The 24,704-nt window shown below is 39.0% G+C and overlaps 1 protein-coding gene across 2 annotated transcripts; it reads left to right on the top strand.

Moving 5' to 3' along the window:
- Nucleotides 1-1,888: 1,888 nt before the first annotated feature.
- LOC122565391 (uncharacterized) lies at nt 1,889-22,820 on the top strand. Of its 2 annotated transcripts, none has more exons than XM_087976004.1 (5): nt 1,889-5,118; nt 6,327-6,393; nt 11,568-11,621; nt 12,179-12,277; nt 19,327-22,820. In XM_087976004.1, the coding sequence occupies exons 1-5, from the start codon at nt 4,825-4,827 to the stop codon at nt 19,374-19,376; spliced, it is 564 nt and encodes a 187-aa protein (XP_087832130.1). In that variant the 5' UTR covers nt 1,889-4,824; the 3' UTR covers nt 19,377-22,820. The 2 variants fall into 2 exon arrangements, with proteins under 2 accessions (XP_087832130.1, XP_087832129.1); XM_087976003.1 differs by having other exon boundaries at nt 6,237-6,393.
- Nucleotides 22,821-24,704: the final 1,884 nt, after the last annotated feature.

The raw sequence follows: 24,704 nt of genomic DNA, 5'->3' as shown, positions 1-24,704 counted from the left end.
GTGATGGTTTCTAAATCAATATCAGAAAAGTCTTCTCCAAGATGCTTGCAATTCTTTTCGTTTTGCATTCTTGCCTTTTTTTAAAATTAGGCTTGCCTTTTCTTTTTAGGGTCATCATTCTGTCTTGTTTCCCAACTTCTCCCCAAGCACACTGCTTTTTGGAGATTGTGTTGTGATCATCCAGCAGCTTAATCATGACTGTTAATTGATGTTCAATTACAACACTGTCATAAAGCAACTTTTGAAACCAATTCACTCAATACGCACATTCCATTGTGCTCTGATATAAATCCTCTGGTTGCCCCAATCACAAAGATAGTAAAAAGAGCTGAATTAAAGCCAAAGAGTGAAATTTTGCAGAAGAATAGGGCAGCAGGTCAGGCAGCATCCAAGGAGCAGGAGAATAGGGCAGGCCTAACATACTAACTGAAGTTGCAGTGAAAGTGGAAATACAGCATAGGCTAAAAGTTAAGGGAGTGAACTAGACTAATATTAGATTAAATTATAAAGGATAACCCCACCCTGAATGGACCAGGATACATGTGAGCATACTGAAGGAAGTGGAAATAGAAATTGGAAGACTAGTTCCTCCCCAATTAGCCTTTAGATGTAGGAATGATACCAGAATATTGGAGAATGGCAAATATTTACACCCTTTATCAGAGAAGGGTGTAAAAGTATGCACATCAATGTCAGAGCAAAGCTGCAGTGGTGTGGAAGCTTGATCAAGCAATAGCCTGGAATAACATTAACAGCCACTTTAGATTAAGAGAAATTGGAATGGATTTGTTGTGGGGGAAAATAGTGTTTAACCAACTTGCTCGAGTTCCTAAATAAGGAGACATGATTAGGGCAATCCAGTTGAGACACACATGGACTTAAAAAGCATCTTGGCAGACTATCAGCAGAGTTGAAGACTGTATCCATCTTATTATTGACTCTTACTCTACAAAGTTTGATGTGTGACAGAAAACCAAACAGTAATTGTAAAAAGTCCTGCAGTCAGCATAAACAATGGAGTTCCCTTAGACTAACCAGTCTGTAATTCCAAAAGCTGAATCTCTTGAATGCCACACGCTCCCCACATTCAGTTCTGGAAAAAGTCATACTGGACATGACGTTAGCTCTGTTTCTCCCTGTTGTTACTGCCCTGCCCTGTTTCTCCAGCATTCTGTGTTTGTTTCACACCATCAACACTTGTGTTCCCAGACCATGGTTTCTTTCCAAATTAACTTGTACCTTCAATTCTTCTTCCACCTACATTCATCATGAATCACAAAAAGCTGTAAAACATCCAAAGGTTATTGAGGAAAGAATTCTAATACTCAGTGCAAGATGTATTTGGTTAATATTTTAGACCTTTGTTCTGTTAATGAGTTAAGTTAATCATAAATGCTGCCTAAAAGTTAATGATACAGCTATCACTGTTGAATTGAGCAAGTTAATAGGTAATTGTTAAATACCCCATAAGCATGCATAGAACATCAGTCTTAACTACAGACATCTTGTCTGTAAAGTGAAAAATGAGATTTTAATTTTGTTTTTCCACTTCTAAGCAAAACAGAAAACATCAATGGACATTTTAGGTTTGTTGGTAAGATTGGTACACTCATGGAAGTTAAATATATCAAAGCAGCTTTGACCAACACTGTTAGTGAATAATTTAATTTATATTTGTCAATTGTGCTCGACATGTTCAGATGAACTGTGAATCTGGACCTGCAAACATGCCAGGAGAAAGTGAAGACTACAGATGCCAGAGAGTCAGAATCAAAAAGGTGGTTCTGGAAAAGCACAGCAGGTCAGGCGGCATTGGAGAAGCAGGTGAGCCGATGTTTCAGGCATAAGCCCTTCATCAGGAATGTTCCTAAAGAAGGGCTTATGCCCGAAACGTCGACTCTTCTGTTCCTCAGATGCTGCCTGACCTGCTGTGCATTTCCAGCAGCACCCTTTTCGACTCCGCAAAGAAGCCAAATTGTTTTCAACTTAATAGGTTTAATTTGCCCTTCTATCCTTAACCCAGACACTTTTCTCTATATAAAATATGAAAACTTTTCTATTCATGAAGCAGCTTTTTAATTCAAATAGCGATCCAGTTATAAAGCAATGTAGACTTTGGAATTTGTGCAACTTTTGTACAATGCACTATTTGCTATTTACTCAAATATAAAGGCCGGTTAATAAGATAAATTTAATCTAGAACAATATGAAAGCTGCCCTTGCTATACAAGGGCAGCAGAGTAAGAAGTATAGATTTAGGAAGAACTATAGTACGGCAGTTGGAACAGATGGTTAATTTAAGACCTAATTCAATAATTACACACAATCTCAAACAATTTGCATGGTGTGCTACAGAAGATAACAGAAACCAATTACACTGTCCATAATGGGCTTTGCTTGAAAATACTTAGTTGGGTACATGGGTATTTTTACTCGGGGTGGTTTAGTTTTTACAGACAAAAAAGTCACTGTGACTTTAATGGGAAGCTCACAGAATTGAGTGTGATAATATTTCTAGATAGTTGGGGGAAAAATAGGTTGTTGGAAATATTTAAGAAATGAGTTAGCCCAGTGTACATGAGAACCATGTGGGATTATCCAACATAACCCTGCATCTCTTTTTCTCCAAGATCTCAGTGCATGAAGTCTTGGGTAGACATGAGGCCATACTTTAGATCCAGAAAGTAAAAATCAAGTGTTGTTTAAAATAAAAAGCAATTTAGGGACCCTGTATACAGAGCCTGTAGTCTAATGGGTACAAAAGTAGTTAAAAAATAAAGGCAATAGTGTGTTCCTCTTTAAAATCTAAATGGCTGATACATGAAGGGAGAGAGAGTTGTTGCATATGGAAAACCTAGGTTAGAGATGTGTTCTCAATAGTTCAAAGAACTGCACCTTAGGTCTCCTATGTAACACTTTTCGTCAAAATGTTACCAAATCTCCAAGGGTTAAATTGAGGTCAGATTATATTTACTACGATTGTAATGTCTTGATAGGAGGCATTTATAAAATTAAGGGTTATCCCCTTTAGGACAGCTGATTTTGTTTCTTGAGGGTTACGCAATTTTGGAACTCTGCCTCGGAAGGCAGTGGCAGAGATGGGAATCATTATTTTTATCAGTGAGAGAGATGGATGGATGATTATTAGGTGAGGTTATTGTGAGTAGCTGGGACTGTGAGAATTCAACACAACGAATCAAAAGCAAACTTGCTGTGCAGGCTCAAGGGGTTAAATGACCTACTCCTCTAAGCCTATATATCTCTTTGAAATATAAAGGTAAAAAGGTGATTTCATGAAGCATTTAGTTTTTAGATTTTTGTTTTCTAATGCTGGATTAAGTTTTAAGGGGAATGATAATAAAATCAGAGCCAATCCAATCTAGAGGGAAGTTGTAGGCAATAATTCTTCAAGAAAAGGATGCTTAGCATGTAAAATTCACTCCCACACAGAAGAGAGATTCTGTTGTTTTGCAAGACATGACTAAAAAAATGATATGGAGTCAAGATAAAGATGACCTGTGGTCTTACAGAACAATAGTACAGGTGCAGGGGCCTAAAAAGACTTCCACTTGGTCCTGTGAGAACTGAGCAGACTCCAATGTTAAGTCAGCTTTCATTGAGGGGAGGCAATGTGAAGAGAAAACTTGACACTCCATCAGACATAAACAGGACGTTTCCACTTTTAGTTAGAGCAAAACCAGGAACCAGGAGGTAAGGGTATGAAAGCTAATTATATTGTCTTGATTTAAAATACACCAACTTATGACAGTCACCAATAAATTTAAAAAGGAATTCATGCAAAACTGTGGCCCATGGTGAAGCTGTTAAAAAATTGTATTAATTTTATCTTGGGTTATAAATTTTGTTCCTTGCGCTTTGAAAGGCAGAGAAGATAGATCAAATTATTGAAGAATCTTGGTCAGATAGCATTGAAAAATCTTTTTCAACTGTTGAGTAGTTAATGTCAGAATATATTGCCTGAGACCATAGGGAAGGCTGTTTCAATTTGCACTTCTGAAAGGGAATTACTGTTCTCCCAAAAGGAATACTGTTCAGGATTGTGGGAAGAAGGTGTAGGAATAGTGCTAAGTGAATTCAGTGAACAACCAAGACTTTGAGAGTGATTAAAAATTCCAAAATATTTTTCTACTCATAAGCAATACAATTGAAAAACTGTTCTATTATAATCCTTAATATATTGGTATCTTAGACATGCATTTCAGTGTGTGGTATCTACTGTGTTACTGAGCCATAGCAGTCTGGAAGTTCCTAGATTTAATTTCTGGTCTGCACTGAGGTAGGAGTGGGCTGTTTACTTGGTGCATTAAGCTTGTTCTGCCATCTATTGAGATCATGGCTGACCTGCAAACTATCCAACTTTGTGACTTTCAGTCACAAAAATCTATCCATGTCAAATTTAAACTGGTGATTGTTTTTCAAATGACACTTGATAAACAATGATCCAAGTTTCTGCAAACTTTGCATATAGGATTGTTTCTTAATTGCATTGCCCTAGACTAAGACTCCTCAAGTGGTAGAAATAGGTTTTCTTCTATTTACTCCATTTCCCATGATATCATGAAAACTTTGAACGAACCATGTCTTAAGTTGATGTATTTTAATCGAGGCAATACAATTAGCCTTATACCCCTAACACATGGGGTAGGGGGGTTGCATGGCATGGAATGCAACCAGACTTTGCACTTCTGACTGATATCTAGAAGAAACCATCATGGCCAAACAATTTGTACAATTCATCAAGCTCATTTAAAAATTGTGCATTTCCATGTTTGGTGCTAATGGGTTGATGGCACCTGCTGAACCATGGCCAAGTTGGAAGCAACATCCTCAGGATATGGCCAAAGAAGAAAGGGAGAGATTTTTCAGATAGAAGATAAATTGATTAGTGTTCAGACTAATAATGTCCTGATGCAATCAAGTAGGAGTGATGTGACTGTCCTTAATCTTTGGCTTTCTAGAATTCTAGCTATCGAAAGTGACAATAAAGAGGATAAATTGAAGTGGCTTATGTACTGGGTGATATATGGAGTATTTTCAATATTTGAATGTGCAGCTGGCCTCCTTCTGTATCTGTTACCAGACTATCATAAAGTGAAGGTACGAAACTGATTTTATCTCTGCCCTCCTATGATCATCAGTTAAATCTAGCTTATTAAGATCAGCCCATACCCATAAAAAGTAGTACATTTATATAATTTCGGTAGTTGTGGGTATGTTCACTGAGCTGGGAAGTTGATTTGCAGACATTTCATCCCCTGTCTAGGTGACATCTTCATTGCTGTAGAGCCTCCTGTGAAGCATTGCTGTACTTGGGCTTCTGGATTTTCTTTGGTTCCGTTTCTGCTGCTTCCAGTTCCGGCTATTTGACTGTTGCAATGAACAACCAGAAGCGGCAGGAATGAAGCCAAATAAATTCCAGAAGAGACAGTACAGCAGCAGCATTCTAAAGCAATGAAGATGTCATCTAGACAAGGGCTGAAAGGTCTGCAAATCAACTGCCCAGCTCAGCGAACGTATCCACAACAGGCACTCAAGCTGCAAATCCTTATGCAAATCTTGATGTCCAATTTCTCTTTAATATTGAATGTATATTAGAAAATATGAGCTGAATAGATGTGCTTTTATTTCTCCTATTTTGCTGTTATAACTTGAACAAAAGCCAAAAAAGTGTACTTCTGAAATAGGTATGCAGGCAACATGAACTTTATTTCTCACGTGCCCTGGAACTGGTACATGCAGTGTTTAAAACCACTGCCTCAAGAAGCCATCAAACGTAAGAAACGTTGGGAGCTTCCTATCACTGAGGCAGCAAAATCAAAGCTAACAATGTCCAGGAACCATGGATAAGCCCTCTTTCTTCAGATGTTGATCATGAACTGATGTTCTGACCACATCATATGGCTTCAATGTGTGTAGGGGTGAGGGAAACCATTTTAGACTCTCCAACCAAACTTGCAAGTAACAGTGGGGCAGAAGGAAGCTATGCTGTATTGTTGCCTCAATATTGTTGGTATACCACTTATTACGTTGCCAAAACATAAATTATTATAATTATACAGGGAAAGCAAAATACAACAAGTCACTGCTGGGAAAACTCAGATTCAATCTGGCTGAATTAGACTGGAACCCAAGAACAAGAAGCCACTGTTTAAGCAATTGTATTAAAGTATCCCCAAAAGCTTGCTCCATAAGTAACAATTTTTTTTATTCTTCAGAGTATCTTTCTGATGTGGTGCATGGCACCAATCGATTGGAATGGTTCTCGTATAATTTACATGAATTTCATCCGTCCCTTCTTTTACAAGCATAAACCCATGATGGATGAACTTGATGAGAAAATTACAGAGGTTATTGATAATGTGAAGATGGAAGGTAAAGCCAATACTGAAGTAAATATCAGAAGATGAACAAAAGATGGAACAGAACAGTGAGAAAGGTTTAAGTTTGCATGTAACCCTGAACCAGTGACACCCTGAAAGATTTGGAAACTTTGAAATGCAGAAGGAGGAAAAGCAAAAGGTTCCAATCATCCGCTAAGTCCATATAAGAAAGTACATACAGTTGGTTCTGATATATTGCGATAGTTCCGTTCTCGTGCAATTTCGCGTTGTAAGACAGTCATGTAATAGCTGTGCTACATAAACTAATGGGGTCGGAATTGCATTATAGCCAATACAGGTAAGGACACTTTGAGTTCTACAAATAACTGTCTAAGTTTGTCAATCATGTTAAAGCTAATTGGCATTGGAGAAATGTGTGTTATAGCAGAACCAACTGTACTAACTATAATCCAATGTGTTTATGAACTGGTAAAGGCAGTATTTGAACTCTGTCCTCATGAAACAACTGAATAAGAAAATCAGGACCTTGCTCACAATTTAGAAACAATTGCAGGTTTTAGAGGGGCCGAAGGAAGGTATGCTATATAATTGCCTCAATATTGTTGGTATATCACTTATTTCATTGCCAAAACTTAAATTACTATAATTATACAGGAAAGGCATCTTACAAGGTGTCACTGCTAATTTAACCTCAGCTTGATATGCAGATCCAGTAATTTCCATAAAGCTATTGCTTGTGTCCATTTGACACCCATTCCCTGAAGTGTCAATAGATTACAGAAATCCCTATGTGTACTTGGACACTGCGCACACACTCTCTCAAGACAAGTGGCCATGCACAAGGACACAGAAATGAGGTAGGCAGCCACACGGACTCCTCTGGGCAACATCTAGCCTGTACTGTCAAGTCCAGGAGAATAGCCACCAGGAGATCTTCCAAATTACTAGACTACAGCCACCATCCCCCATCCACCAGGATAGTGAAGATCAGGAGCCCAAGGATAATAACTAAAAACGTTGAGGAGTAGCTCCTTCAAACAATTGAATAGAGGCACAAACCACCACCACCAGCATATCATATAAATTTAGACCATAACTCATCTAAACTGCAAAAGATGCATGCGGCCGAGGACTCTGAGAAGTAACTTGTGAATATGTTAAACATTATTGCTCAGAGCAACATTCATTACTCAAGTCTCCAATTGTACAAAGATGGCTAAACCTCTTCAAACATGTTTATTTCATTAATAATATTTAAAATCTGTGTAACTAGCAATTAGAAATCTAAAATGAAATAATTATTTAAATTAAAACTAAAAATTGAATCATATATTTAGCAATGACCATTTTATTGATTTATGATTGAATTGTTAACTTTTGAGTACCCTAGTGGGTATAGTAACAATCATAATCAAAGTGGATTGCAACAGCAAAGTCATGTGACTGTATGACTTAACATGTCATGCAGTCTAATTGCATTAGCTCAACCAGGAATACTTTAACTAAGCTTTTTTATGTTTTGGATGTAGGTTATTGTTAAAGACTTTACAAATTACATTCTCTCCAAAAAAGAAGTGATTGAAACTGCAGTGAGGAGCTGCTCACTACTACCTTGTCTAAGCCTTTAATTTCTGTCAATGGCAAGCTGTGACCTTTAATTTGACACAAGAAGGAGCCTTTCAAACTCATAGAGTCATACAACACGGGAACAGATCTTTCGGTCAACCAGTCCATGCCAACCATGTTGCCAAATTAAACTAGTCCCACCTGCCTGTGCTTGGCCCATATCCCTCCAAACATTTCTTATTTATGAACATATCCAAATGTCTTTTAAACGTTGTGACTGTATCCACATCCACTGCTTCCTCTGGAAGTTCATTCCACACACGAACCACTCTCTGTGTAAAACAATTGCCCCTAATGTCTTTTATAAATCTTTCTCCTCTCACCTTAAAAATATGCCCCCAGTCTTGAAATCTCCAACCCTAGGAAAAAGATACTTGCTATTTACCTCTATAAGGTCACCCCTTAAACTCCTACTCTCATTGAATGTTTTATTCCTTTGCTTCTTTTGCTTTCTTTTTTCCTTTTTCTGTTTCCACTTTAGCGCACACATTTTATTTTATGTTTCTATTTTATCTTTCTCTTCATTCTCTTCATCTTTTCCTTTTCCATTACTTTTCAGCATCAGCTTTCCAAAGTGTGAGTCAATACTGGGTGTGAGAGTGGTGCAAGACCAATATGTCAAGAATCATTTAACTGCAAGTTAGTTTGGATAAATGAATATCTACAGCTTGGTTTGGCTTATCAAGTGACTTGAAATTATCCGACACATAAATAGAAGAGAAGGCACAATTACAGAAAGTACAACCTTTCCAATGATCCACCTGGTTTCTGCTAGAGAAAAAAATAGTTGAACACGTAGAGGAACAACATTAGCTGCTACAAATAGCCAGTTATGTCAAATCTCTACAGGTCCTTGTAGTTTTCAACCAAAGTAACACTGAAATGCCAATTGGAACATGAAAGAACTACAACAGCCTTCAGGGCCAACACCTATACAACTGTAATACAAAGCGTAGTTTATCATTCTTATAAATAGGTAAGGATTAAATGTTCAGACCATTCGGGGTGCTCTACAACTTGCTGAAACAAAGGCCTTGAGATTTTTAAGCACATAACTGTTATGACATGGGGTAAACCCTCCTGCTTTTAATTTGAACCAACAACACAGAAAAGATTTATCCCATGCAGTAACCTGTGAAAATTCGAGAGATCAAGAACTATTTAAAGTAAAATTTAATAACTTTATTTCTTAAAGTATAACAGAGAATAATTAACTGACAACTATTTACAACTCCTTTCTCTAACCTATCTTTTACCTTCCCCTTCTATAATACTAGTCCGATAAAACTCCTGATTAAAATTTACAAAACAAAACTTCTTATCTCAAAACCAGGCAGCTTTCAGTTCTTTTCTGTATTCCTGTCTTCTTTTCTTCTTCTTGGGGATTCTGCCTCACCACTTAATGATTGATGAAGGTACCTTTAAGTGAGTTGTGTTTTCTGATAGTTTCTGCATGCTGGCTTGGCAGTTCTCTCAATTGTTGAAACTTTATTGCTGGAACAGCACAGCAAGTCAGGCAGCATCCAGGGAACAGGAGATTCGACGTTTCGGGCACAGGCCCTTCTTCATTTCCTGAAGAAGGGCCTGTGCCCGAAACGTCGAATCTCCTGTTCCCTGGATGCTGCCTGACCTGCTGTGCTGTTCCAGCAATAAAGTTTCAACTTTGATCTCCAGCATCTGCAGACCTCACTTTCTCCTCCAAGTTCTCTCAATTGTCCAATCCTCCCTGGTCTTAAACCCCCTGAGCATCAGATTGTGTCATTGGCTTTTAAGATTGTCACTATACTAAATTCAAACTTGATTGAGATTTAGTATTTTCGGAGGATAATTTAAACTGATTGGCCAAATTCAAATTTGTTTTTGTCTCATAGCAACTCAGCCAGTGCTATCTGTTCTGAACCAAATGTTACATTGTAAATTCTCCAGCACTTGTATGCTTGCCAAGTCCTTCACTCTCTTAAAGGTACAATACACTTCTACACCTTCATAACATTACCAGGTCCACAAATATTCTGTAATTAATTACTTTATGACTATCACATAAATTCACAAGCCTATTTGTGCATAGCGAGATCACACAAGCAGTAAAAGAGATAAATCACGAGTTAATCTGTTTGGGTAGGAATGGTGGGTAAATAATTTTAGAGTGGAGACCAGAATAATTGTTTTTCCTTGAATTATGCTATGGGATCATTACATTCACTACAGCAACTACCACCTCAGTTAAACATATCATCCAAAATGCACTATTGTATAATGGCACAGGCTGGAGGCTGGACGCTGGATGCTGGACTGGTACTATTCAGGGCAGTAAGATGATGTCATGACAAGTGAGTTTCCAGATAAAAGATTAAGGTCACTAAACTCAGTGCAATGATCTTCATCAATTGTATTCAGTCTGTGTGTGTATGTGTGTGTTTGAGAGAGAGAGAGGTGTATCACTAAGTCAGTAAGCACAAAGTGCATGTGATTTATATGCACAAACTAAGTGTAAGTCTGAGATACCATTTCAATGTAATAGGTTAGTGTTGCTAACAAATTTCAGGACATCTGTATCAAAACACAGGAATTGTCTAGGAAATTGAAGATTCCAATGGGCAATTCCCTCTGAGATAACCTCTTAATGACAGAATTCAGGAAGTTCCATTTCCATTAAGTTACTGGTTACCCAAAAAAAGTTAGACAATTAAAAGACTTGTCTATCTCCTGGGTAACTAATAAGTTGACCTCCTCCAATTTATACCCACTCCCCAACCACACACACACTTCCCAAATACTTCTTTCCAAGACCCCTGACCATTTGCTGAGAGAGAGGGGGAGAAAAACAGGTGTTTAAAGATTAAGGGCTCATCTGCAAAGTTAGCTGGGCAATAAAATTCACTTCAGCCCAAATGGATCTGGTCCAGAACCCGAACTGTGGCTCCTATTCCTGTCACCACCCGTGAGATATCTTGAAAGACACAGATTAAGTGCTAATGTTTCACAAGTTTGATGATAGATTCCTGACAAATCACACTTGAAGATTGGGAAATTGGTTAATCGTAAAAAACTCAGTGACACCTGTCGAACCAAACCTATGCAGATATCAGTAGCTTCAGGAAAGGAAGGGCGAGGTTCAAAGAAGAAGAATGAATGCTTCCCCTAGGTGGCTATCGAGAACAGTAACATGGCTAGAGTTCAAAAGGCTGATTTAATGATATGTAGACATGGGTTGAAATACCACCAGCAACTGGAGAATGTGAATTGACAAAACTATCATAATGATGATGATTTAACTACCTGATTGTTGTAAAAATATATCTAGTTCATTAATTCCATTTTGTAACCTGCTGGTCTGTTCTATATTTGACATCAGCAACATACTTGACTTTAAACGGTCTCCCGAAATGGCCTAGCAAGCCACTTAGTTATGAACAATAAATGCCAGCTTTGCCAGCAACATTCTCATTCCCGTGAGTGAATAAAGGAAAGTTAAGGGTTGATGAGGACAGCAGCAAGTCTCAATTGCAGATCCAAGACCGGGTGGATGATGCAGGTTTCCTATTGGTGCACCCTAGCTAATTCTATTCTTTCTTACAGTTTTCCCAACACCGGAACCAGAACCAGTCATAGCCACAACCTCAAGGCATAAAAGTAAGTTCAGGTTAAATGAAGGGCATTAATTAGAACACAAAGTTCAATTATAGAGTGATAGTATCATACAGCATGGAAACAGACCCCGCAGACCAAATAGTCCACACCAACTATGTTCGCAAACTCAACCCATCCCACTTGCCTACATTTGGCCCATATCCCTCCAAGCCTTTCCTATTCATGTACTTATTCAAATGTCTTTTAAATGTTGTCACTGTACCTGCATCCATCACTTCCTCTGGCACTTCATTCCACATGAACCACTCTGTGTAAAATGGTTGCCCCTCATGCCCTTTATAAATTTTTCTCCTCTCACCTTACAAATATGTCCCCTAGTTTTGATCTCCCTCTCCCTAGGAAAATTACCCTTCTTGTTCACCTTATCTATATCCTTCATGATTTATACATCTCAATGTCAACCCTAAACCTCCTACGCTCCAGTGAAAAAGTCCCAGTCTATCCAGCATCTCCCTTGAATTCAAACCTTCCTGTCCCAGTAACATCCAGGTAAATCTTTTAGAACCCTCTCCAATTTAATAATATCCTTCCTATGACAGGGCGACCAGAACTGCACACAGTACTCCAGAAGAGGCTTCATCAACATCCTGTAAAACATGACATCTCAACTTCTGTATTCAAAGGACTGAGTAATGAAAGTAAGTGTGCTAAACACCTTCTTAATCACCCTGTCTACTGTCATGCAAATTTCAAAGAATTATGTACCTGAACCCCTAGGTCTCTGTTCTACAGCCCTCAAATGTATAAGTCCGGCTCTTATTTGTTTTACCAAAATGCAAAACCTCACATTTATCCAAGTCAAACTCCATCTGCCTCTCTTCAGCCATTGACTCAATTGATAAAGATCTTCAAAGTTTGTGCAAAGATTTGTAGCTCGGGTGCTCGTTGTTGTGGTTCTGTTCGCCGAGCTGGGAATTTGTATTGCAGACGTTTCATCCCCTGTCTAGGTGACATCCTCAGTGCTTGGAAGCCTCCTGTGAAGTGCTTCTGTGATCTTTCCTCCGGCATTTGTAGTGGTTTGAATCTGCCGCATCCGGTTGTCAGTTCCAGCTGTTTGCTGCAGTGGCTGGTATATTGGGTCCAGGTCGATGTGCTTGTTGATTGGATGAGTGCCATGCCCCTAGGAATTCCCTGGCTGTTCTCTGTTTGGCTTGTCCTATAATAGTAGTGTTGTCCCAGTCAAACTCCTGTTGCTTGTCATCTGTGTGTGTGTGTGTGTGGCTACTAAGGATAGCTGGTCATGTCGTTTCGTGGCTAGTTGGTGTTCATGGATGCGGATCGTTAGCTGTCTTCCTGTTTGTCCTATGTAGTGTTTTGTGCCGTCCTCGCATGGGATTTTGTACACTACATTGGTTTTGCTCATGCTGGGTATTGAGTCCTTTTGTCCTGGTGAGCTGTTGTCTGAGAGTGGCTGTTGGTTTGTGTACTGTTATGAGTCCTAGTGGTCGTAGTAGTCTGGCTGTCAGATCAGAAATGTTCTTGATGTATGGTAGTGTGGCTAGTCCTTTGGGTTGTGACATGTCCTCATACCGTTGTCTTTCCCTTAGGCATCTGTTGATGAAATTGCGCGGGTATCCGTTTTTGGCGAATACATTGTAGAGGTGTTCTTCTTCCTCTTTTTGCAGTTCTGGTGTGCTGCAGTGTGTTGTGGCCCTTGTGAACAGTGTCTTGATGCAACTTCTTTTGTGTGTGTTGGGGTGGTTGCTTTCGTAGTTCAGGACTTGGTCTGTGTGTGTGGCTTTCCTGTTTACCTTTGTGGGTGAATTCCCCATTCGGTGTTCTCTGTACCATCACGTCTAGGAATGGGAGTTGGTTATCCTTTTCTTCCTCTCTAGTGAATCGGATTCCTGTGAGTGTGGTGTTGATGATCCGGTGTGTGTTCTCTATTTCTGTGTTTTTAATGATTACAAAGGTGTCATCCACATATCTGACCCAGAGTTTGGGTTGAATTTGTGGTAAGACTGTTTGTTCTAATCTTAGCAGAAGCGGTAATGCAATGAGTCCAGAGATGGGTGAGCCCATGGGTGTGCCGTTAATTTGTTCATATATTTGGCTGTTGAATGTGAAGTGTGTTGTGAGGCACAGGTCCAGTAGTTTGAGTATGCTGTCTTTGTTGATAGGTTCACCGTCTTGTTGTCTGTTCTCTATGTCCAGCAGGTTGGCTATTGTTTCTCTGGCTAGGGTTTTGTCGATAGAGGTGAACAGTGCTGTTACATCGAATGAGACCATAGTTTCTTCCTTGTCTATGTGTATATTTCTGATGATGTCCAAGAATTCCTGTGTTGACTGTATAGAGTGTCTGGATCCACTGATCAGGTGTTTCAGTTTCTGCTGTAGCTCTTTAGCCAGTTTGTGTGATGGTGTCCCTGGTAGTGGTACAATGGGTCTGAGTGGGATATGAGTCTGACTCATAACAGCACACAAACCAACAGCCACTCTCAGACAACAGCTCACCAGGACAAAGGACCCAATACCCAGCATGAGCAAAACCAACGTAGTATACAAAATCCCATGCAAGGACGGCACAAAGCACTACATAGGACAAACAGGAAGACAGCTAACGATCCGCATCCATGAACACCAACTAGCCACGAAACAACACGACCAGCTATCCTTAGTAGCCCCACACACACACACACACACACACACACACACACACACAGATGACAAGCAACAGGAGTTTGATTGGGACAACACTACTATTATAGGACAAGCCAAACAGAGAACAGCCAGGGAATTCCTAGAGGCATGGCACTCATCCACTGATTCAATCAACAAGCACATCGACCTGGACCCAATATACCAGCCACTGCAGCGGACAGCTGGAACTGACAACTGGAAGCGGCAGATTCAAACCACTATAAATGTCGGAGGAAAGATCACAGAAGCGCTTCACAGGAGGCTCCCAAGCACTGAGGATGATAAAGATCTCTTTGTAATCTTAGATAACTTTCTTCACTGTCCACTATAACACCAATTTTGGTGTCATTTGCAAATTTACTAACCATGCCTCTTATTTTCTCATTCAAGTCATTTATATAAATGACAAACAAAAGCGGACCCACTACTGATCCCTCTGGAACACCACTGGTCCCAGACCTCAAGAGTGAAAAACGACCCTCCTCCACCACTCTGTCTCCTCCTATCAAGCCAATTTTGTATCCAATCAGCAAGGTCACCCTGAATCCCATGTGATACAACTTTGACAAGATTCCACATGGTAAACTAATTAGTGCAGGCTTTACTGAACAATGTGTACTGCTCTGTCTTCTTCAATCTTTTTGGTTACTTCCTCAAAAAACGTCAGTCAAGTCTGTGAGACAAAGGTATCTCATTTCATGCCTTTGCCCTCCTGACTTCTCTTTTAAGAATACCACGGCATTCTATACTCTTGGAGATTCATTTGATTCTAGTTGTCTATATTTAATATGATTCTTTCTTATTCTTGACCAGAACCTCAATATCTTTGTTCATCCAATCTTCCCAACTCTTACCAGCCTTGCCCTTCATTCTAACAGGAACATAATGCCTCTGAACTCTCGTTATCTCACAACTGAAAGCCTCCCACTTGTCAGTCATCCCTTTACCTGCAAAATGTCTACTTCAGTTGACATTTGAAAGTTCTTGTCTCATACCATTAAAATTTGCCTTACTCCAATTAAGGACTTCAACTTTTATGGAAGGCTCATCCTTTTCCAAAACTATTTTAAAACTGTTATGATTATTAGTCCCAAAGTGTTTCCCTGCTAACACTTCAGTCACTTGTCCTGCCTTATTTCCTAAGAGAAGGTCAAGTTTCATTCCTTCTCTAGTGGGTACATATTTACATATTGATAAAGAAAATTTTGCTAAACACATTTAACAAATTTTTTCTGACTATCCAAACCTTTATCACTATGGTAGTCCTAGTCCATGGTTAGAAAGAAATCCCCTTCTATTCCAACTTTATTATTCATACATTTATTTGAGATCTCGCTACATATTTGCTCCACAATTTCTCTCTGAATATTGAGGGCCTTTTACAACCCCATTAAGGTGATCTTCCCTTTCTTATTTCTAATTTCTACCCGTATAGTTTCAGTGGATAATGTCTCAGAAATATCCTCTCTACTTACAGTAGTAGTCATGATGTAGAGATGCCGGTGTTGGACTGAGGTGTACAAAGTTAAAAATCACACAACACCAGGTTATAGTCCAACAGGTTTAATTGGAAGCACTAGCTTTCAGAGGAGCGACGGTCCAAAAGCTAGTGCTTCCAGTTAAACCTGTTAGAATATAACCTGGTGTTGTGTGGTTTTTAACTTTGTACAGTAGTAATGTTTTCCTTAATCAAAAATGTCACTCCCCTTCCTGTTGTGTCTCCCTTCTTTTTGTCTATCCCTCCTAAAGCATCTACATCCCAAAACATTGAGTTGTCAATTTTGTTCTCCTCTCAGTCAAGTTTCTATAATAGTTATGATGTCCCATGTTTCCATACATATCCTGAGTTCATCAGCCTTACTTGTAAAACTCTCTGCATTGAAATAAATAGTTTAATTCTTCAGAATTACATCATTACCTGATTTGCTCTTATCTGCCTTTTCTAATGAACTTGTCCTTTTCTGATTCAGAACCATTCCTTTCTGTGTTTTTACTTTTACTGCTGCTTAGTAATCTCCCCCTTACTAGTTTAAAATCTCTGAAATAGAATGAGCAAATCTCCCTGCCAGGATGTTGGTCCCTTTCCAGTTCAGGTGAAACCCATCCCTTTGAACAGGACTTTCCTGCCCCAGAAAAGATCCCAATGATCCAAACATTTGAATCCTTGCACATTGCACCATCTCTTTAGCCACTGATTTATCTGCCCTATCTTTTTATTCCTACTCATTAGAATGTGGCACCTGGAGAAAACCAAACTACTGCCTTTGAGGTTATGCTTTTTCATCTTCTATCTAACCTCTTATATTCATTCTGCACAGCCTTAACCCTTTCCCTAATTATGTCGCTCCTACTAATGTGGACAACAACTTCTGGTTTCTCACTTTCCCCTGAGATAGTATGCTGCAACTGTTTTGAGACGTCCTTCATCCCTGGCACCAGGAAGGCAACAATACTCTTCTAGATTCATGCTATTGGCCACAGAATCTCCTGTCTGTGCCCTGACAGGAGAGTCCCCTATAACAATTATTCTTTTAAATCTTTACAAACCCCACTTAACCTAAGATTCATTCTTAGTGCCCATGATCTGACTGCTACTTCTATTTTTTTTCTCCAAGAGTCTGTCCCAAAACGGAATATCTATTTGAGAGAGGAATAGTTACAGGAGACTTTAGAATTACCTTTTTACCTTTTCTGTTGTCACCCATCTATCTGACCCTGCTGTGTAACCACCTCTCTGAATCTACTAACCATCACACTCTGCGTCTCTTGAATGTCCACAGTGACACTAAACCTAAAAAGATGAAGCTCTTAAAAGCACCTCATATATTAAAAATACTACCTTTCCTTACCCACAGACTTTAATCATAAGCATGCAAACGATTTTTAAAAAGTAAACATTTAAACCTTTTTTTAAAAAATCAAGCATTTAGCTGAAACTATCATCAACTGAAAAAAGACCTCATCGTCAAATCCTCTATCAGTCAACTTTCAAACCTCCACATAAACAAGAAAAGTCTGTCCAGAGCCATTGAACAAACATGTGGTGGGCCTTTCCCATAAACTCCATGTGTAAACTAATCTCACATTCTTTGCAATTTTTAAAACATTTTCATGTATTTCTTTAACTATAGAAGTTTCAAACAAGTGAAAACAAAACCCTCTCTAGATCAACACTTGACAAACACTTGGAGGTCTCTCCCACAAACTCTGTGGGGAAAAAATTCTCCTCCTTTGCACTTTCTTTTCTGTACCTTATTTTTTGGACTAGTAAAGTTTCAAAAACTGATTTAAAATAAAACTTTTCTGTTTCTGCTATATAATAACCATAAGAAATCCACAAGAAATGCCTGTAACTCAGGAGCAGCTGCAAGATCCAAGCTGCTCTTGTTTCACTTTTTTTGGGCGGGGTACGTTTAGTATCATATCGACTCCAGCAGAGTTTTATTGAAACAGGGATCAGTGTGTTAACTATGAGCTTATATACATATTATATTCTAATATCTGCTATCATATCTTCCTTGTAATAATCAGTAAGTGGACATGCCTATAACATTTCTCAATCAATTTTCAAAGCCTAGGTATCATGGATAATGGGCAGACCCATTGCCCACCACAGAATTATGCTAAGCTAGTACATTTTCAGTCTTTGAATAATATACTTTTATTTATCAAGCTACGAATGATTTAAAACTCACTGACGTTAATATACAATATTTTTGAATGCAATCTATCCATTTGCCAACCTCCTAAAATTGAGAGCAACCTAAGGAGGAATACTACTTTGTCACTTGGTGGGGAAGCATGTTGCAGAGAATGATCTGAAAGCAAACAATTTCCAGTTTCTATTCCTCAATTAAAAGTCCCTAATAAACAACATCACATCTAATATCACTTCTGACTCAGTCACTCTTCCTCAACTTAACTTACTCCAATTACTCCTGTATCAACAATGAATGTTACTCTATTGATGATACTTAATTCAAATTATTACACTTCTTTACAATAAAATAAAGAACTGCAGATGTTGGAAATCTGAAACAAAAGCAGAAATTGACCAAGAAACTCAGGAGGTCTGGCAGCATCTTTGGAGAGGAAGCAGAGTTAACATTTCAAGTCCAGTGGCCCTCTAGTTCTGAAGAAGTGTTTCTCCAACAATTTCTGTGTTTGATTAAATTTCTTTTTAGTTTCCACTTTCCTTTCTTTGAATTTTATTTCATTCAAGCTAAGACAGGTGGCACAGTGGCTCAGTGGTTAGCCATAGTGCCAGGGTCCTGGGTTCAATTCCACTTGCAGGTAACTGTCTGTATTGAGTTTGCACATTCTCCCTGTGTCTGTGTGGTTTTCCTCCCACAGGCCAAAGATGTGCAGGTTAGGCGGATTGGCCACGCTAAGTTGCCATAGTATTCAGGCTCAGTGGATTAGCCATGGAAAATGCAGGGTTATAGGGATGCTGTTCAGAGATTGGTGTGGACTCGATGGGCTAAATGTCCTGCTTCCACACTATAGGGATTCTATGGTTTCATCCTATGAACACTGAGACTTTGCTGCAATGAATAGGTCTGCTACCTTTCAACAGAAATATTTCATTTTTTTATAACCAATCCTGCAAATGCCTAAACTAATTGTTTATGATTTAGTTGCCTGCCCAAGCCTCAAAACCATTTTGTTGAAGCTTTTCACTGTTTACTCATCGGGACAATTTGCAAGAAATACTAATGTAAGGGGTAAGGAACATCTGTACTGAATGTGAGGAGGGTGCTGATTGGCTGGCAAGTGGATTGGTAGAGGCAGTGTTGTATTAAGAATCCACTGGCCAATTAATCAGCATTCCCCTTTCATATGGTATAAATGTTGTTTTCCCTTTACATTCATATTTCTTGCGGGTTATCCTGACGAGTACAAGATGAAAAGCTTCAACAAAATGTCTTTCTTCAGTAATGCTCAGACTCTGTAATTGGAAATGATTATTGACCTGGATAAGACCGAAATGCCTTGTTCAGACATGTTATTGAAGTGCCCCTTTCATTGTTGACCTTTTGTATTTCAGTGATCAAAAAAAACGTGAATTCAATCTTCAAAAGATCAAAGAAAAAGTGAGAACCCCACAGTGAATGGGTCAACTCTAAGACTACATATGCCCCAAACTCTCTGCAATAAAATACACAGTGGCTACATGGATGAAGTTGATTGGCGACGCTTGTGGGCATCCTTAAACAGATCGTCCTAGAAGCAATATATTTTCAGAACAGGCTTTTCGCTGGCAGGAATTTTATACACAATTTGATTATTCGTGATCTGAAATAAATGATATTTTTACTATAATCGCTATCATTAAAATTAGTAAGTGTAATGATACAGAAGTAAAGATCAGAAATTAAAAACATTAACCTTTTCCAGTTGTTCAGCTGCTTTGTGCATTGTTTCCTGTGACACTGAGCAATGGACAACAGGAGGAGGTGATGTGCCAGAAATTAAACTTGTTGAATGGTATCAATTGCAAAATGGGCTGGAAAATTTCTTTCTGAGCAAGACCATTCCATGATTCTATGCAGTTAGTTCATCATAGTCAGTACCACAATATGACATACACTATTAACCTCATTGTCTATAATTAAAGCCATGCTGAAAGTGTACTTTTGTGGATGTTGAATGAGGGTAGGACTTCGCTCAGTTATGAGTCCCACAAAAGTCAAACCATATGCTAAGACTTGCTATTTCTGCCAGCATCTCATGATTACTTGTTTGAAGTGCTATACACTGGCCAGTCTCTTTGAACAGGCCACAAGCAAGACCACTCTGGAAAAAAATTTAAGAGGGAGAAAAATTAATTTATACATTTCAGAATTGCAATGTTGTACATCTACCAGCAGAGGCCATCAGAGTATTTACATAACCTGCTCAGAGCTGCTAAGGGCTGTTAGTGCGGAAATCATTGTCACAGTTTCGGGGTAGAAGGCATTTAGGAATGCTGTACAGAGATTAGCCTCCTTTTTCTCTTTACCGAGATGGCACAGTTTCCCCAGGGAAACAAAAACCTCCAGCTGAGACAAGGGAGAGAATTTGAACCAAACTCACTGCTGGGAAAAACCCAATGATTCAATTGAGATTTACACAAGATTTAACTGGGGAAATCGATAGACAGCAAAATCACACAGGATGTGAAACCAACATTCAACGTGATTCAGTCAGTTTCCCAATGTTGGGTTCTGTTAAAGTTGCCCGATTTGCACTTTTTCTGGTTGGAAAGGCTGCTGACCGATTTGGGATTGATCTGCAATCCGCAGAGGGGAGAGAGAAAAGGAAATGAACAGGGTGGTCTTACCGAAGTGTACAAGATAAATCTGGCAGGTCTGTGCTATTCACAAGGTTAACTTTTTTTATTCATAGAGTGAAAAGTCACAGTCAACACATGATCTGTGTTTGATTACAAGGCTGCAGTGTTGGGCCTTTCTTCCTCTGGCTCCAGCTAGATTGCACACAACTGTTGTTCTATCTGGATGTAATTTTGTTCACTGAGCTGGAAGGTTTGTTTTCAAATGTTTCGTCACCATACTAGGTAACATCATCAGTGAAGCACTGGTGGTATGGCCCACGTTTTATTTATGTGTTTAGGTTTCCTTGAGTTGGTGATGTCATTCCCTGTTCTTTTTCCTCGGGGGATGGTAAATGGGATCCAAGTCAGTATGTTTCTTGATAGAGTTCTGGTTGGAATGCCATGCTTCTCATGCGGTGTCTCTTGGCTTGACCAAGGATGGATGTGTTGACCCAGTCGAAGTGATATCTGTATGTAAAGATACTAATGAGAGTGGGTTGTGTCTTTTTGTGGCTAGTTGATGGTCATGTATCTTGGTGGCTAGTTTTCTGCCTGTTTGTTACAATTATTGCAAGGTATTTTGTAAATGACATTAGTTTTGCTTGTTGTCTGTATAGGGTCTTTCAAGTTAATTAGCTGTGAGCCAGCAGTGCTAACCACTGAGTCATCTTGCCACCCTGTCCTGGTTCTCAGTTTAGCATTGCCAAATTGGGAGAAACCAGTGCCTGTATGGAAGTATTGTAGCATTTCCAGAAGAGGAGGTGGAAAAAAAAATTAGTTCAAGTACATTTAAGAAGAAGTTAGATAATCAGATGAGGAATAGAAGATTATCCTGATGGAGTAAGACAAGAAAGAGACTTGATGGGACCATTAATGGTCTGGGCCAACTGGCCTATTTTGGTGCATCTATGTCATTCTATGAATCCTTGCATTTCCTTAGACTTGCATTTCCTACATTATCCTGACACTCTGACTTCATGACCAACAGGACCAAACAGCCCTGTAAACTGCCTAATGATTTTGAAGCTTTTTTACCCTATTGAGCCCTGGATTGGTACCTTTAAGGATATGAACATTAAATTAATCATTGGAGCAGAACTACATGAAGCAACTGCATTGCAGTGGTGGAAAGAAGGTGAATGAAGGACATTGCAGAAAATGATTCTTGTCAGGCTGCCATTTATAACAGAGAGAGTGGACATTGAATCGGTATTAATAAGTGTGCAGAGAACACCGTGAAGAATGTTGGCTTATGTTGAATCTTAGGTGAGCTAATTTCAAAACCAGTTTATAATCAGATGGTGTTTTTCAGATAATAACCATTGTAAGGTGGCTTACTGGAGATGAGAAGGCAAGAGCAGGAAATGGGAAATGTATTAACTCTCGTGTCATTCCTATCTCCATAAGTTCCAATCCCTGTAACTCTCTACCCTGTAACAATGTTTTTGCAACCAAGAAAACCCACAAAAACTGGTGAATGAAACATAGTGGTCCAATGGCTCTTGAATGATGATGGTCTCATAATGATGGTCCAGTCCAACCAGTGAATTATAACTTTTTTTTTCTTTTTTTTTCCCTCTGGATATGACCTCTTGTGCATTTCCACTTCCTGCCCTTCAACTCATGCCCAAACATTGGTAGCTGTGCCAAGGCACTCTAGACTATGATTGCTGAAATTTCCTTCCAAACAATATTTCCTTCCTGTTTGTCTTTAACCCTTTAATATCAGGGGGGACATTCACCGAGTGGTTATATTGCTCGACGATTAAGCCAGAGACCCAGATAATGTTCTAATGATGACTATGATAGTCAAGAAAAACCTATCTGGTTCACTAATGCCCTTTAGGGAAGGAAACTGCCATCCTTACCTAGTCTGGCCTATATATGACTCCAGACCCGTAGCAGTGTGCCTCTAAGCAGTTAAGGGTGGTCAATAATTGCTGGCCAAGACAGCGACACTCATCCCCTAAACAAATAAAAAAAACCATCAAGTCTATGTCTCTGACAAAGCTTTTGGTCACCTGTCCTAATGTCTCTTCTTTTTACTGAGTTACATTTTGTCTGATTACACTCTTGTGATGAACTTTAAATGTTTATGACAACATGTGCCATGTAAATGTAAGTTGATGTTGTGTCCTACCAACCAGAAGGTTGTTCTGTAGAAAAAGAATTTGTAATGTGTTTTTCTGCGCAATTCTTATGCAACATATAAATATACTTACATCTATTGTCTTAGTAGTAAAAGTTTGTTTCTCAGCTTTAAAAGAATTAACCTTCCATTTTGTATATGCAGTAAGCATTATCAGTTTTGGTAGCTTGGTAAACTTTTAAGACAATCCTTCAAAACACTGGATGGACATGAATGTGATTGTGCATCAGGAGTTTCGGAAGGTCTGTGGCAGCAAGTAAGCAGCTGGTGAAAACATTACCTGCTCTCGAACATGGTTTTCACGATTTTCATAATGCTTTCAATAAATAATACTGAAATTAGCTCTTCAAATGAACATTTACCTTAATTTGGAAGTGCTCATTCACAATGTTTAGTGGAAAAAACTGCATGGTGTGTGTAAAAGTTTTGAAAAAAACTCTTGATTTAACAAATTAGGATATCTGCAAAATGGTTCTAGCTAAATTTCTAAGAATAATAAAGCACTATTGAGTTTTAGGATAGATATAAGAATGACTGTATTGAAATTATTATGCACAATAGTGAGCTGCTGAACCTGAGGAAATAGCCATGGGAGATGCATGATTTATAACAAATAATTTAAAGTTAATTTGACTTGGAAACATAATCAATTTTTGAAACAAGACTGGGTTCAAAGTCTGGCTTTGATAGCACTACACTGAGTGACTAGTCTTTCTCATTGATAAAGTATCACAGAATGGTTTCAGTACAAAAGGAAGCCTATTGTGCCTATTCCTGATGAAGGCCTTTTGCCCGAGACGTCGATTTTTACTGCTCCTCGGATGCTACCTGAACTGCTGTGCTTTTCCAGCACCATTCTAATCTAGACTATTCTGCCTGTACCGACCAAACCCAGATGGTCCCAATGTTCTGCATTTTCACTGTCACCCTGCAAATTATTTTCTTCAGCAAATTAAACAATACCTTTTGAAAGCTTAGCCTAAATCTCAAAACAAAGAGAAACATATGTGTAGTATTGTATTTTAAGTCAGTCATCATTCCAATGCAACACATCTGTTTTCAGCACCAGAGTGGCCTCAGTGGGTAGTGTCTTTGGTCATGAAATTATAGGTTCAAGATTCATTCCCAGAACTTGAGCCTAAAAATCAAAGCTGTCACTCCAGTGCATATTGGACTGTTATAGGTGACATTTTTGGAATGACCATGAACGTGAGGCCCTGTCTGCTTTTGGGTAGATGTTAAAAATTGCACAGCACTTCTTACTGAGCAGGGAAATTTCCCCAGACGACCTGTCCCGACGTTTTTCCGTCGATCATTACTGGATTGCTGTTCAGTGGGATCTTGCTGTGCATGAATTGTTGCTGCGTCTCCCACTTCACACCTATTTTGAAGAAGGTGATTCATTGGGTTCCAAGTACTTTGGGGTGTGATGTCAATGCAGCACCTTCTCCTTGTTGCTCATTGTGCACAGACCGAGCTTTCTTCCAGGAATCTGTGAGTTAATAATATTGATGATGTGGAGGTGCCACTGTTGGACTGGTCAGAAGTCACAATACACCAGGTTATAGTCCAACAGGTTTATTTGAAATCACAAGCTTTTGGAGTGCTGCTCCTTTTTCAGAAGAAGACTTCACCTGACGAAGGAGCAGCACTCAGAAAGCTTGTGATTTCAGATAAACCTGTTGGACTATATTCTCGTGAACTGTGACTTCTGACATTAAAAATAATGATGTAGTCCCTGGCAGTGTAAATATTTGTAGGGCCAAACCCACACAAATAAGCTTTTAAAATCGTATTTCTAGCTGACTCAGACCTCAGAGCAGTGGGAAACAAATTAAAACAATAATAAGTGCTGGATTAACAATTATAATTGTTCATTCTGGGGTCTCATAAATTGGGTCACTAACTTTGAGTATTTTGGGTTATACAATGATATTGATAGGAGGGTGCAGCCTTGCTTTAA

This window comes from Chiloscyllium plagiosum, unplaced genomic scaffold (assembly GCF_037043375.1).
Source record: "Chiloscyllium plagiosum isolate Xiang-an unplaced genomic scaffold, Cpla_swu_hap1 HiC_scaffold_28, whole genome shotgun sequence".
In the NCBI taxonomy this organism is placed as follows: domain Eukaryota; kingdom Metazoa; phylum Chordata; class Chondrichthyes; order Orectolobiformes; family Hemiscylliidae; genus Chiloscyllium; species Chiloscyllium plagiosum.
Note: the sequence above shows the minus strand (reverse complement) of the source record. Positions and strands in the feature narration are given on the sequence as shown.

Coding starts and splice junctions, on each gene's coding strand:
- LOC122565391 (XM_087976003.1), top strand. CDS start 4,825: ATGGCCAAGTTGGAAGCAACATCCTCAGGATATGGCCAAAGAAGAAAG. Junction 6,394..11,567: donor TGATAATGTGAAGATGGAAG/GTAAAGCCAATA, acceptor TCTTTCTTACAG/TTTTCCCAACACCGGAACCA. Junction 11,622..12,178: donor CACAACCTCAAGGCATAAAA/GTAAGTTCAGGT, acceptor TTCCTATGACAG/GGCGACCAGAACTGCACACA.